At 44.5% G+C, this 14,366-nt stretch overlaps 1 protein-coding gene across 2 annotated transcripts in view; it reads right to left on the bottom strand.

The window, feature by feature from the left end:
- Positions 1–9,762: 9,762 nt before the first annotated feature.
- Positions 9,763–14,366, bottom strand: part of SMIM14 (small integral membrane protein 14) — a 72,936-nt gene continuing 68,332 nt past the window's right edge. For both annotated transcript variants that reach the window (XM_084627103.1, XM_084627102.1), the window contains one exon: positions 9,763–14,239. In XM_084627103.1, coding sequence (XP_084483229.1) covers positions 14,207–14,239 — 33 coding nt within the window. In that variant the 3' untranslated portion in view covers positions 9,763–14,206. The remainder of the gene's footprint in view (positions 14,240–14,366) is intronic.

Below are 14,366 nucleotides of genomic sequence, written 5' to 3'. Positions count from 1 at the left end.
TCTTTTTGTGAATACAGACTAACACGGCTGCTACTCTGAGACTTAAGATTGTGTCCCATCCGGTCAGCCACAAACCTGCCTTCAGCATACACATGTAGGTGACCTCTAGGTTGCAGTTCCCAAGGAAGGACCCAGTCTGTTTAGTAACAGAGGTCACACTCTGCACTCAATCCCAGTTGAGAGAGGCCTGTTGGAGATTTCTGCCCCAGGAGTAAAAGCCCTCCACAGCACACATTCTCCCTCAGAAAACCCTCATCTCCCACTTTCCAGGCTGCTTCGGAACAATAAAAACTTGACCAGTAGGGGAGGTTTGTGAATGAGGGAGGCAGAACTTTCGCAGGAGCAGAACCTAAATTAGGGAATTCCCAGAAGAGAGAAGAATGACCCTGGAGATAGCCTCTTTCAGAATTTAGTGCATAACATAATTAATTTCTTTACTTTCTCTCAATGAGCTCCTCTCTCACACACATAAACATACCTATTGATAAAATGCTATGAGTTGCACCCAGTTTGGCTCACATAAGTGCCAATTTTCACTACAAGTGTGACAGCACTTAGTTTTCTGGTACAGCTAGAGGAATCAATGATCTAACACTTTTTGTTTGTAGAGTTAAGTGGGACAAAGTTACAGGACCATGTCTGGAAATTGTGTTACTGCCTAGGTCATCAGGCAGCACCCTTCTCCAACCATTATCTATAATTGTGTTGTCCACAGTGCAAATAAAATTGTATTAAAGCATGGATTATCCTAATCGTAGCAAACAACTATGCTCTGGGAATTTGACTTGACTTGTAACTGGGTCCTGCGGTGAGGCCCGGTCCAGCTCAATCTCACTTTTCAAGGGTTACAAAAAGTATTTAATTTAAATTAGGCTTAGAAAGATGAGGTTTTTATTGGTAAATGTTGATAAACATTGATTTCACTGAACACATACAAATGGATGAAAATATATTTTCATCAATAATAATATAGTTTAGAGCTAGGTGGGGTGGATTAACGCATGGACCCACAGGGCCTGTGCCAAGGGGTCCCGGCCAGTTTGGGGGCCTCAGGAGTGCCAGAATCTGTGTAGAATGGGGGAGGGCCACCAGCACCAGAACTGTGGCTCCAGCCGTGCTCCTCCTCTTCCTCTGATGCCCCACCCCCTGTTCTTCTTCTTCCCCCCAAGACCCTGGCCAAGCCGAAAGCTGGAGCGGGGCCAAGTAAGAGCTGCCCAAGGAGCCCAGGCCACTGTGGGGAGCACCAGACCCTCCACTTCCTCTGGGCCAGCGGTTGGGGAGGCCCAAGAGCAGACCATCCAGCCTGTTTCCCTACCCCCCAGGGCACACCACCCAGGGCAGCTGGAGGGTCCAGGGCTCCCCACAGTGGTCCAGGTTCCCTGAGCAACTCTTAGAGGCCTTGGGGAGGAAAGCGGAAGCAGGAGGCAGGGCCCCATGGTGAGTAGGGGTACTAAGGTCCATCTGAGCCCCCCCACCACCAAGAGGAGGCTGGTGCTGTTAGCAGGGGCTGCACTTCAAGGCAGGGTAGCTTTATCAGCACAGCTCCAGCTGCCGCCACTCCACATCTGCCCAAGGCTTCGCCCATGTTAAAAAGCAGGCAGGCATGGTCCTCCCACTTTTAAAAATGGGGAGAGATGGATGCCCCCAGTTCTGGCACCCCTGAGCCTCCAGGGTATGGGGGGTCCAAATATTATTTGTGCCCAGGGCTCCAATAAATCTTAATCCACCTCTGGAGATAGGCAAAGTGATAATGTCCTGCAACTGTGAACATTTAAATTGATAAAAATAAAAAATGCTTAAAACCCATAATTATGTGCAACTGTGAACATTTAAATCAATTAATGTAGACATTTGTTTAAAAATAAACACTGATATCCATTTGTGACTATTGATGTGAACTGGGACCGTATAGATCATTGTTGCAACCAAAGTCCTATAGTGGCACCAAATCTTGTATAAGGGGGTCGAATAGGGTGTCTAAGACAAGGTTATGGTTTGCTAGTTGTTATACTATCTGTATATGTGTATCATTTTTGTAGTTGAAGTTATGAATATTGGCTCTATACTGTCTGTATTTCAAACTTATGCTATGCTTCTGGGTGACACCCCAAACAAGTTGGTGTAAGCTCTGCCTAGCCTGCTTGATGGACCATCAGCTATACAACTGACCCATTGAGAGAAGGCAGATACACCTTTTGACTCAGCAAGGTATGCAGTGACATGCCTATGGACAGAACTCTGAGGTTTTTCCATACCATGTGATGGAAAGCTTGTCTTTGGGACAGAGAAAGCAGAGACCACATGGCAAGAGACTATAAAAAGCTGCTGCAGCTCCTCCATCTTGTCTTCAATCCTGCTTCATACCTCTGGAGGGACTGTGCTACAAACGGAAGCTCTACACAAAGGACTGATGACCCATCCCAGCTGTGGGTGTACTCGAGGCTTGATTTGAACCTGAAGTTTATTCTGTCACTGCTACAAGCCTGAACCAAGAACTTTGCCATTACTGTATGTAATTGATTCCATTTAACCGATTCTTGCTCTCATTTATATCTTTTTCCTTTTTTGAATAAACCTTTAGATTTTAGATTCTAAAGGATTGGCAACAGCTTGATTTGTGGGTAAGATCTGATTTGTATATTGACCTGGGTCTGGGGCTTGGTCCTTTGGGATCGAGAGTATTGGCTCTATACCTGGATTTCAAATGGTTGCTTCTGGGGTAACTCCCACAAGGTAGTTAGCCAGCACATCTTGGAGGGACTATTCAAATTGAGTGGCCCATCAAAAGGACACTTAACTCACAAGGGACCATGAGAAACGCCCAACTACACTGAGTGGACTTTCCTGTGGACGTTCCATCTGATGTATAGGTAATGGCTTCCTGCAATGACTAAGCGAAATCGGGCATGGACATGTGACTTGCCCACATGACTCCAAACTCTAATCTTTTACTTGTAATTTTCCACTAGCTGTGCTGAGGGCTTTGTGTGAAACAATGGGTTTCCCTCCACATGTCAGAAGTTATAAAAGGCCCTGGAAACACCTCCATTTTGCCTCTTTCCTGCTCACGCCTCTGGACTGTGGACTTATACTAATGGGAGCATTCTAACCAAGGGACTGAAGTCCTTCCAATGATTTGGAAGCAGCCAGAGACTTGACTTAAGCCAGCAGTTTATTCTATCACTGCTACAAGCCTGAACTAAGAACTTTGCAATTAATGTATGTGATTCCTTGAAGCAGTTTTAACTCTCACCTTTCTTTTTCTTTCTTTCTTTCTTTCTTTCTTTCTTTCTTTCTTTCTTTCTTTCTTTCTTTCTTTCTTTCTTTCTTTCTTTCTTTCTTTCTTTCTTTCTATAAATAAACCTTTAGATTTTAGATACTAAAGGATTGGCATCAGCATGATTTTTGGGTAAGATCTGAGTTATACATTGACCAGGGTGTTTGGCTGGTCCTTTGGGATCAGAAGAACCTTTTTTTTTTATGAGACTGGTTGTAAAGAATCACTCATCTTTAAATCCAGTGTTTTTGGGGTGATACAAGGACTGGAATACCTGAGGAAACTGCTTTTATGACTTCTTGTTAGCCAGTGTGGTGAAACAGAAGTTTACTTTTGTTGCTGTTTCGGTATATCTCATGGGAGAATAACCTCTAGTTTTGGGGTGTGTCCATCCTATTTCTCAGCAGTTTGTCCTGAATTAGGTATTCTCAGTTGTGACCCCCAAAGGCACGGTTACAGCGGGTACTGCAGGACAGAGGAGGTTAAGCCTCCTGAAATGCCAGGCATGGCTCCACCCATGCTCCATGACGAGGCCCCCTCCTGTCCCCTGCTGTTCCCCTGGGGCCCCAGTCCAGGCTACTCTTCTTCTCCAAAGTGGGCGGGAGCTGGAGCGGGCCAACCTGCAGCTGGGACTGCAGGGTCTGGGGCTGGTGCTCGGGCTGCCTGGCATTTGGGCCGTCCAGTGCTCCGGGGTTAGGGAGCTCTTGGGTGCCCAGCGCTCCATGGCTGGGCACTGAGGCTGCCCAGCACTCTGGGGGTGGGTGGGCTGGCCTGGCACTCCAGGGCTGGGGGCACTCAGGCAGGCTGGTTGGGGGCACTCAGGCAGGCTGGCCGGGGCAGCCCAGGGTTAGGACTGGGAAGCAGCATCCTGGGGCAGCTGGGGCAGGGCTCCTCCAGATGTGGTGGGGGGCTTGGGGCTCCAGCGGGGGAGGAGGTGGGAGGGACGGGGCCTCAGGCAGAAGGGGCAGGGACGGGGGCTAGCCTCCCCAAATGGGTGGTTCACATGCCACCCATGATCGTGCCATGGTGTCTGGAAAGTTTAAAGTACAACATATTGCTATTTATTGTGGTAGCACCTAGGAGCATCTAGCATCTAGGAGCCTCTGTCATGGACCAGTGTATAAACACATAATAAAAAGATGGTCCTCTGCTAAAGGATTTACTAGTATGTCTCCGCTGGATTACAGTTGAACAAAGTGGTAACAATGCTAGGCCCATTTGCAGGCTTAACAAATCCAGCACAAAAACAGATTAGAATGAAGTCTTTACGCACTTATGGTCTCCATGACAGGTACCCCCATATCATGGAAAACCAAATTGCATGAATAACTGGTTTGGCTGACGAAGCCCGATTTTTCCCTCTCTACAAGGAAAACTGCAGATTTAGATGCGATAATGTTAACCCTGTAATGTTAACTGTATTGGAGAGGACGGTATAGGCCAGCTATACCTTGCAGCTAATTAGCAGGATCTTGGACCTTTATCCGGTATCTTTCCATTCTAACCCTTGGGTGATAGATAGTGTACCTCCCTATCCTGTGGTGTAAATGGATAAAGAAAGGAGAAGAGAAGAAGAATAAAGTAAACAGACAACAGTTTTTATTTAAACAAATAAACTTAATAAGAAACAGTGAGATGTGGTTTGACTGTTTGAATTTAAAACCCAGGCCCTATCCAAGTAAGTACCTTGGCAATAAGTAAATATACCCAAAACAAAAATATCCCAGATACTACACCGTTTTTAGGTGTTGATAGGCAGTAAATGGTATGACACTGTTGTCACAGGCAACTGATGGACCCTGGGTCTCAACCGCTTCTTAAATGGAGATCAACAGGATCTGCGGATGCTAAAGAGAGGCCTGGCTCTCTGACCACCGAGGGTGAGCAATCAACACAACCTCTATCCCTTTCTCTGAAAATGATGTAGGGTTCAGAGATAGGTAAGCACAGTTACAGTTCTTAACGCTGATGTCTTCCTTTCCTTTATTTTCTGATTGTAGAGTGGTTCGGCCGGAGCTCATCCCTCTCTGGGGCTACGTCCGTCTGGTTCTGTCGGGGAACTAGTCTGGCTGCGGGGTCTCGCGCCATGGCAGCAGTAGATGCAAAACAAGGGCTACGCACACCCGGTTGGCAGGTAGTAGCGAGCCCCACACTCCGGTCCTTGGACAGGGATGGAGCAAACCATTAAGCAATAAGCCGAGGCCCTGGGCTAGGGCGGGCGGCAAAGAGTCTGCGGCTCAGGCCGTCAGGAAGGGGCTGAGGAAACAAATGAGTTCAGGAGGCCCAGGGGCGGGGTCAGTACAGAGTCACTGGCTAAGGTCCTTAGGCAGGGGCTGTGTAGACAAGTAAGCCACAACAAGGCCAGGCCCTGGGTCAGGGCGGGGCAGTACAGAGTTTATGGCTCAGGCCCTCAGGCAGGGGCTGAGCAAACAGTTAAGTTCAACAAGCCCAGGTCCTGGCTCCAAAGGGCCTGGGAGATGGGGAGACTGCCACCCACACGTTGGGTGGCAGGGGGGATGCAGGCCCACCCACTCCACTGCATCCCAGCCCGGGGCCCTAGCAGTGGCAGAAGGCCCGCTGCTGTGTCAGTGGGGATCCTGGCCGCAACACACTGACATTGGCTCTGGGTGTGCTGCAGTCAGACTGGGGTCAGCTGCCCCTGGGCTACTTCCTACCTCCCCCTCTAGCGGTACCTGCGTCGGGACGGTGTCCTCCAAGGAATCAAGCACCGTGGGCTCCTCAGGGTACCCGGCGAGCGGTAGGCTTGGCAGCTCCTCTGAGTTAACTTGCCACGGGCAGGCTTAACAGCTTCTCCGGGGTCTGGTCGGCATCAGGCCTCGGCTGGTCTGGCCAGTCCTCGGGTCGGTCGCTAGTTGCAGGAGTCTCCCAACCGGGAGCTAGGCCACAGGGATCTGGCTTCTCTGGTGGCTGGGGATCTAGTGAGCTCTGGGGTGGGGCTTTTGTACTTCCTGTCCTGCGCCCTGACCTCTGGGGGGCGGGTGCAGGTTCCACTGGCACCGTCCACTTTGGTGTCCGAAGGGGCTCGTCCCTCTCTGGGGGGGTGGGGAACCACACCGCCTCGCTACACTGATCTTCTGGTCCATGTCGCCGCTCAAATACAACAGTACCGTGGCTGCCTCTAGGACGGACAGCAACTAGGCAGCCAGTGCTCAGAGTTTATATAGGCACAAGTGCACCAAAGTTCTGAGGTAAAACCAGCAGCTCCTCTGCTGGAACCTGTCTGAACCAGTTCTAGGCTGACCTTGACGTTGGCTGCCTTTCCTGCCAAAGTTCCAAAACGGCACGAAAACTTCAACGAGAAGCTAATCAAAGATGGAGTCGAGCTGTTGTTTTGCAGGCACGCCATTTTGAATTTCAGACTTCGTATCTAATACATGGTAAAATACCTTAACCAAATGTAAAGGCATAAAGTATAACTTATTCTTAAGCACAAAGCAACTTGTAATCTCTATTTCATGTACAAAAACATGTTACAGTAAATACAGCTCTTGGTGTAGTGCCCAGCCCCTGAGAGAGCTTCTTTGGATATCTTTCTTGCCATTTTTCAGTGCACAATTTTTCCATCTGCCCACAAGGTTCATTGTTAAATGGAATTCTGCAGCTTCTCTGTGATTTACCTCGTGTCTGGGTTGGTTTTTTTTTTTTTTTTTTTTTTAAATTCAGCTAATGGCTGTGACCCTCCATAAAGAATTTTTAAAAAATAATCTGCTTACTGAGCACACTTTGCTATCTTTAATATCTGATCTTACATTAAATATTTCTGTTCATCTCTGTGCTAGGGGAAAACAGTAACCCTGAAGAGGTTTTAAAAAACAAAAGAAATGGCTTTGAAAGCAGCATAACAGTAGTAGCATATTGCTTTGCTTTTTTTGAACATTCCTAAGCACAAAATACAATAATGATCCAACTGTCATCACTCGAACCTTGAGGATATAATAGAAGCTGTAAATGTAGTAGGCTTGTTTTATAAACTAGCTGCATGTCATTCTTGATGGTGAATGGCTGCTCTACTCTGAACCAGCATTACATAAAACATTTTATAATACACGTTTCCTTAAGAACAAGAATGTATCCTGTTAATTGGGATAATTAGTAAATAAATGAAATATTTATACAAATTCTTTATGCCTTTGCCCATTCTGTTTGTCTAGCAGTAAGAGTTGTAGCTGTTAAAGGGAACTGCAATGTAATAGGAAACAGATTGTAATTAGATATAGTCATTACAATGGGGTTGGTGCAGGTACCGGGATCTGACCCATTTTTATTTTATTTATTGACACAGGAAGTGTTGGTCAATGAAATTTATTGTACATTCTTTGCAAGGTCATGAATTTATCTTTTTTATATAATTAGGCCAGATTGTCAGCTGGTGTAAAGTGAAATAGGTCCCTTGAAGTTAATTGAGTCATGTTGATTTCCACCAAGTGTGGATCTGGCCCACGACAAGAGCTTTCCTGTTCTTCAAAGTTACCTTATCTTTTCTGTGGGTTAAATTTTGGGTTGTTTACTGTTGAAGTTAGTGAGAATAGAAAAAAGGTTATGCTTTGTCAAACACACACAGCATAGTTCCTATAAATGTAGTATTATTGGATATGTTTGAAGGCAATCTGTTTTATTGACCATGGCAAAGATTTGATACATTTCTCCTGAACATTCTATCTGTTCTAACAGGATCCAACATTTTTCTGGTTTTGAGAAAGACCAGGCTACCAGGGCTTTATTTGGCAGGCTTGACAACTGATCCAGTATTAGGAGCTGGAAAACCTCCTTCTGATCTGTTTAACTTAGTAAGTTGAACTCTGTGGTTTTCCTTGTTTGCTTCCAAATTATTTTTATAATGCTATTTGATACATCTGCAATCATTTTATCATGTATGCTTATGTGTAAAATTTGGAACTGGAAATATAGTTAAGGAAGTGCATTTATTTTTATAGCTGATGTTCTGTCTTTTGAAGATAAACTGCATTTTTTCCAACTGTCAATCTTTTGAGATGACATATGAGGGGTTCAAAATCAAGATCACAGAGCATTTCTAAATTGTCTGGAAGTAGCACTCTGAAATCTTTAAATTAGTTTATCATGTGTTTAAATCAAAATTTGTTTCTCATTCTGGGATATTTATTGCCTCTCTCTGTTTAATTATTGCTTAATACCCTCCTGGATTTTTGATTTCCTTTGTTATCTCCTAGGGTGAGGTAGTACAGGAATTCTTGACTAGTGGGGTGTGAGCTGCCCCAGTGGTAAGGCAATGATCACTTACCATTTCGCACCCTATTGCTAGTGGGAGAAGAAAAGCACCAACATCCTGTAATTAGTAAGACCCAACAAAAACTGAGAAAGCAGGGGAATGGAGCAGGTCATTACCTCCTGCAGCTACACCCTTTGCTCCACCCAGCCCATAGCATCTCCTCAGCACTCCACTTTTCCCTCAGTGCTCAGCTCTGGAGGAAATGGTACTACCCTGAAGCTGAATTCTGTATGGGCAGAAAGGGAAAAAACACTTGTATCAGTCTCTCACCAGCCAGCCCCACCTACATTCCCCCAGTCCATGCAGCATCCTAAAAATGACGACACAGATTCTGGCTGTATTTACCTAAATCCCACAATCCAGTGTAGCCACTTAGAATTGTGGGATTTGAGTGGCGCACTCCAGTAAACCATGGATGGAAAAAGTGTTGAACCCCTGAGTTAACAGATTTTGATTTTAAATAACGTGACAATATACTTATACAGTAGAACCTCAAAGTTACGAACACCAGAGTTACGAACTCACCAGTCAACTACACACCTCATTTAGAACCGGAAGTACACAATCAGGCAGCACCAGAGGACCCCCACCTCGCCACCGCCAAAAAAGCAAATACTAGACAGTACTATGTTAAATGTAAACTACTAAAAAATGAGGGGAAAGTAGCATTTTTCTTCTGCATAGTGAAGTTTCAAAGCTGTATTAAGACAATGTTCAGTTGTAAACTTTTGAAAGAACAACTATAACGTTTTGTTCAGAGTTACGAACATTTCAGAGTTACAAACAACTTTCATTCCCAAGTTGTTCGTAAGTCTGGGGTTCTACTGTAACAATTTTATTTTGTGTCTTTGCTATTGTTATTCCTTCTATTGTGTTATTTCTAACTTTCTGGGCCAAAGGTTCCAATGCAAAGGGCAGAGGGGAAATCCATGTCTTGGTCCTCAAAGTATCTTAAACCTCTGAACTTGCCACCATTTATTCTGACTAGCTTGGGTTGCATATAGGTCTGCGCTCATATCAAAAGTTAGAATCCATGCACGACAATGTCATTTTTTGTAATTAGCCCTTATTAACAATCTAATCGTGTGTTGTTATTTGTTGGTTGATTATTTTTTTAACTGGTAGATCATTTGAGATGAGCTTTAAAATTAGTCAAAGTTGTTCTTAGATTGGTGCAATTGTGATTCTATCAAGAAATTCAGACAAGAACAAAAGGTTACTAAGATTTGAAATTTATTTGTCAATAAAAAGTGCATAGTACAAGCCCTTTATCCCAGTTCCAAATACTCAGTAGAAGATTAATAGTAAACCTCAAATGGCACAGACATGATTTTTGTTTGGCATGATTCAGACATTTTAAACCACCAATTTACATCAGGTACATCACATTATCATTTTTCATCTTTAGGTAAACGTTACAAGGCAACATTACTGCAGACACTATATGAACACACATGATTTTTCATTTCAGAATATAATAATTGTGTTAAGCAGATGCTAAAATACTATTATTTTAACAAAGTTATAAACGAAGGTATAAACATAAACTCTCTTCTTTATTTCTTTAATTGCTACAACTTCTCTCTTATTAGCTGAGCCTCAAACCTTTAATATAAAATTGATCATGGTCTTAAACTTTACATCCTTCTAATCTCTTCCAAGGGGTTCCTTTTAAAATGTACAGTGTTCAGTTTTGTAATCACGATGCAGTTATTTCATCACAAATTATTATTATGGGCTAGATTCTGCCACCCTTATTAACGATGCTGCAGCTAGAACATTCTCTGACAATAGTCAAACTAATTACAATGGAGCTACTTGTTGAGTAAAATAACATAAATAAAAGTGGCAAAATACAGCCTTATAATAGCTACTTTTACTTTAAGCAGTATTATTGGTCTGAAGTTTACATACTGGAGAGAATATCTCAGAATTTAAAAGGCATACATGTTGGCATGGGATAGTGGCCTGGCTACATAGCAAAACATTTTGCTATACAATATTTCCACTGCTTTTCTTTCACACAGAAAATTTTAAATAGCAATTTACATAAGGAAATTATATATGTATAAAAGTGTTCGGACAACATTTTGACTAGCAGAATTTTAAGAAAAAAAAAACGTTGATTCAACACAGAACACAATTAAAAATTTCTCGGATTACAATGTACAAACATCTATGGCTATATATTGGCCAAAATCTCAAAGCAGGGTGCACAAAGCATGCCTTCTATATACATATTAGGGCATCTAAATAGAAGTGGTCTGATCTTCAGAGGTGCTGAGCACCTGCAAGTCCCATTGACTTCAACAGGAGCTGGAGTTGCTCAGTATCTCTGAAATGAAGCCCCTTCCAGTTAGGTGCTTACATATGGAGTTAGGCTTCTAACTTAATGCACCCAAGTTTGAAGACTTTTGGCCATTGACAGAGCTGTCCCTAGGGTATGGCGAATTGGGGCAACCACTCTGGGCCCTGCGCTTTGGGGGGCCCCGTGGACCAGCACAATTGGCCAGCGCAGTCAGTCCCGAAAGTGACGGTTGGTCCCGGAAGTGAGGGATTCGTCACTTCCGCCCTGGGCCCCACACTCTCCTAGGGATGGCCCTGGCCATTGATTCTTGGGGGAAAAAAACGCAGGTATGGTAGGCCATGTAAGTATTTTTTATTGGTTCCATAAAAAGATATCACATTACCTACGCAGTTCAAAATGTTATTCCAAAGATGTACTAGGAAGGCAAAAACTAGTAGTTGGATAGTGTATCCCAGTAATGTTCTTACACAGTGTTTGTGGCCCATACTGCCATCAGTCATATTGGGACAAATTCTCTCGATTACACTGTTGCAATCCCATTCTCTTCTGTAAGGTTGCATCAGGTTAACAGAGAATTTGGCCCAATATTATTATTTTACTAATGCTCCCTATCTATAGGTGCTGTATTACACAGCACACTGCTACAAAGAAGCTCAGTGGCACAGTTACATACATCAAATTATAAAAGCATTTTCTCGGGTCTGTACTGTATGTTTACAAGACAATTTGGCTGACCTGCCATTTACCCTGAGGAGGACAAGCCTATCTCTGATAACAAAGGGATCCAATGTAGTATTTTTCCACGGCCCAGTTATGCAAATCATTACTCACATGAATAGCCCCTTTGCTACTTGCAAAAGTAAGGCGTTCTCATGCGAGTAAAAGGTTGCAGGATTAGGCCATTAATTCTCCGCATATTTGTTCTCCCTACTTTTGTGGAAAGTAGCTCCATAGCCATCTGGTCACACAAAACTGTCCTTTACATTATTCCCATTAATTTTTCAAATTGATAAGAAAAATATACAATGTCACTTTTCTGTACGTCTTTAAAATGTTCTTAAATTCTTTAATGTATGTTTAAAAAAAGTCACTGTCACTAGTTCCAACGGAAGATGCACACACACACAGCAACATTAAAGGGAAAATATATGCCATAGATCTTCACCTGCAATTTCTGTATTGAACAATCCAACAACGAATAGGTAAGAATCAAAAGGGTAAGGATTATGACAATATATAGGTAAAAATCAAATTGTAAGTAAGTGAAAATAACTTTCTGAAGCTAATGACTGGTTGATAACGTTTTGATCTTGTTACGTGTTGCAGCAAAAAATTTAAGATATTGATTATTATAAGATTATACTCAGGACAGAAAATTGTAATGGATACGTGTCAGTAGATTTTTCTTTTTGTAAAGTTTGTAAACAATTCTCTTTTAGAATTTAATATTTAGTTGCCCAGGTTTTAGTTGTCTTTAAAAATACATTGAATTAGACAGCTCACTTATTGGTGAATGTATTTAATTTCATTTTGGTGATAATAATCTTTTGTGTAAATTCCTTACACATAAGACAAGCTTTTGATTGTGATAATTTTCAGACACATTCTCATGCCCACACACATAGATGTACATTCATTACAGCAGATGATCCATGCTTTTGCAACAGCCCTAAAAACTATGTTGGAGGTCCAAAGAGTTAAAGCTGCTCTGAACAGCAAGGTAAAGGCAGTGGTGAGCTGCAGCCGATTCACACCAGTTCGCTGGAACCGGCTGTTAAATTTAGAAGCCCTTTTAGAACCGGTTGGCCCACGAGGGACAGCTGGTTCTACAAGGGCTTCTAAATTTAACAACCAGCCAAAAGTGGTGCCTTAGGCACCGACTCCGTGGGTGCTCTGGGGCTGAAGCACCCATGGGGAAAATTCAGTGGGTGCTCTCCCCGCCTGGCCCCAGCTCACCTCACCTCCACTCCGCCTCTGCCTCCACCCCTGAACGCGCCGCCCCGCTCTGCTTCTCCACCCCCCCTCCAGCTTCCCGCGAATCAGCTGTTGACGCGGGAAGCCTGGGAGGGCTGAGAAGCAAGCAGCGGCTTCGCGCTCAGGCCCAGGGAGGTGGAGGTGAGCTGGGGCGGGGAGAGGTTCCCCTCGTCCCTGGGTTACCTGCTGTGGCACAGGCGGCCCTCCTCACGCCCCCTGCCCAGCTCACCTCCGCTTTGCCTCCACCTCCCTGGGCCTGAGCGTGAAGCCACCGTTTGCTTCTTAGCCCATCGCCAGCTTCCCGCACGAACAGCTGACTCGCGGAAAGCCGGGGGTTGGAGAAGCAGAGCGGGGCGGTGCGTTCAGGAGAGGAGGCAGAGCGGAGGTGAGCTGGGGCCAGGTGCGGGGCTGCCAGTGGGTGCTCTGCACCCACCAAATTCTCCTCGTGGGGGCTCCAGCCCCGGAGCACCCATGGAGTCGGTGCCTAAGGCACCACTTTTGATGTGATCAGTTGGGGGAGCGGCCACTGCCCCTGCTCCCCCCTAGCTATGCTACCCTGCCCCTAGGAGCCAGAGGGACCTGCCAGATGCTTCCTGGGAGCTGCCCCAGGTAAGCACTGCTGGGACTCCCCACCTCGCCCCCTGGCAGGTCCCTCTGGCTCTTAGGGGCAGGGTGGGGTGGGCACCCACTACGGTGGCCCACGAGACCCTCCTGCCCGGTTCTGGGGGCAGTCAGAGGACAGGGTAGGAGGGTGGATGGGGCAGCGGTCTGGGGGGGGGTGTCAAGGAACGTGGGGGGTTGGATGGAGCAGGAGTCACGGGGGCTGGGGGCAGGCCACAACCCCCCTCGAGGAGGGAACCAGTTGTTAAGATTTTGGCAGCTCATCACTGGGTAAAGGTAAAGTAATTTCACTTTTTCTACAAAAAACTCACGCTCATGTTTGCAAATAAGTTTCCAAAATATGTAGGGAAAAAAGAGAATTAATCTGAAAAATAACTTTTAATGACTATAAATGCACAAGGATTTAAATTTTCCTTGAATTATGCCAGAGACCACTGCAAAGAAATTATATATTGTAATCATTGTAAGAAAAAGAGAATGACTAGAATGTCCACAGTAAAACAACAACCAAAACTCCACCCCCTGCAGCTCCTTATTGTTTATTCAATATCACCTACTAGGAATGGTAATAATATATAAAGCAAGAATTAACTTAAAAGTGAAATAGCTCCTAGCTGTTCCATACCAAAATAATATCATCCTGCTTTATGTAAATGCAAAAGGAAAATAGTATTAAATGGGATTTAGTACTCTGGTCACTTTCGTTCATTTGGTCGTGCAAGGTTTTAGCAGTCGAGCATTTCCAGCATTAGAAGGTCTAATCCACGGGTGGGGCTGGTGGTTCTTGTCCCTGGTTGTACAAAAGGGAAAAAAATGCACTGGTTTAGAAATTCTAGTCTACCAAGCATGACTTATAAAAAGAATGAAATCCTCCTCTAATATTCAAACTAAATAACAAACAATTCTGTTTTTCCCTT

This window comes from Lepidochelys olivacea (assembly GCF_965140295.1).
Source record: "Lepidochelys olivacea isolate rLepOli2 genome assembly, chromosome: 4".
NCBI classification, from domain to species: domain Eukaryota; kingdom Metazoa; phylum Chordata; order Testudines; family Cheloniidae; genus Lepidochelys; species Lepidochelys olivacea.
Note: the sequence above shows the minus strand (reverse complement) of the source record. Positions and strands in the feature narration are given on the sequence as shown.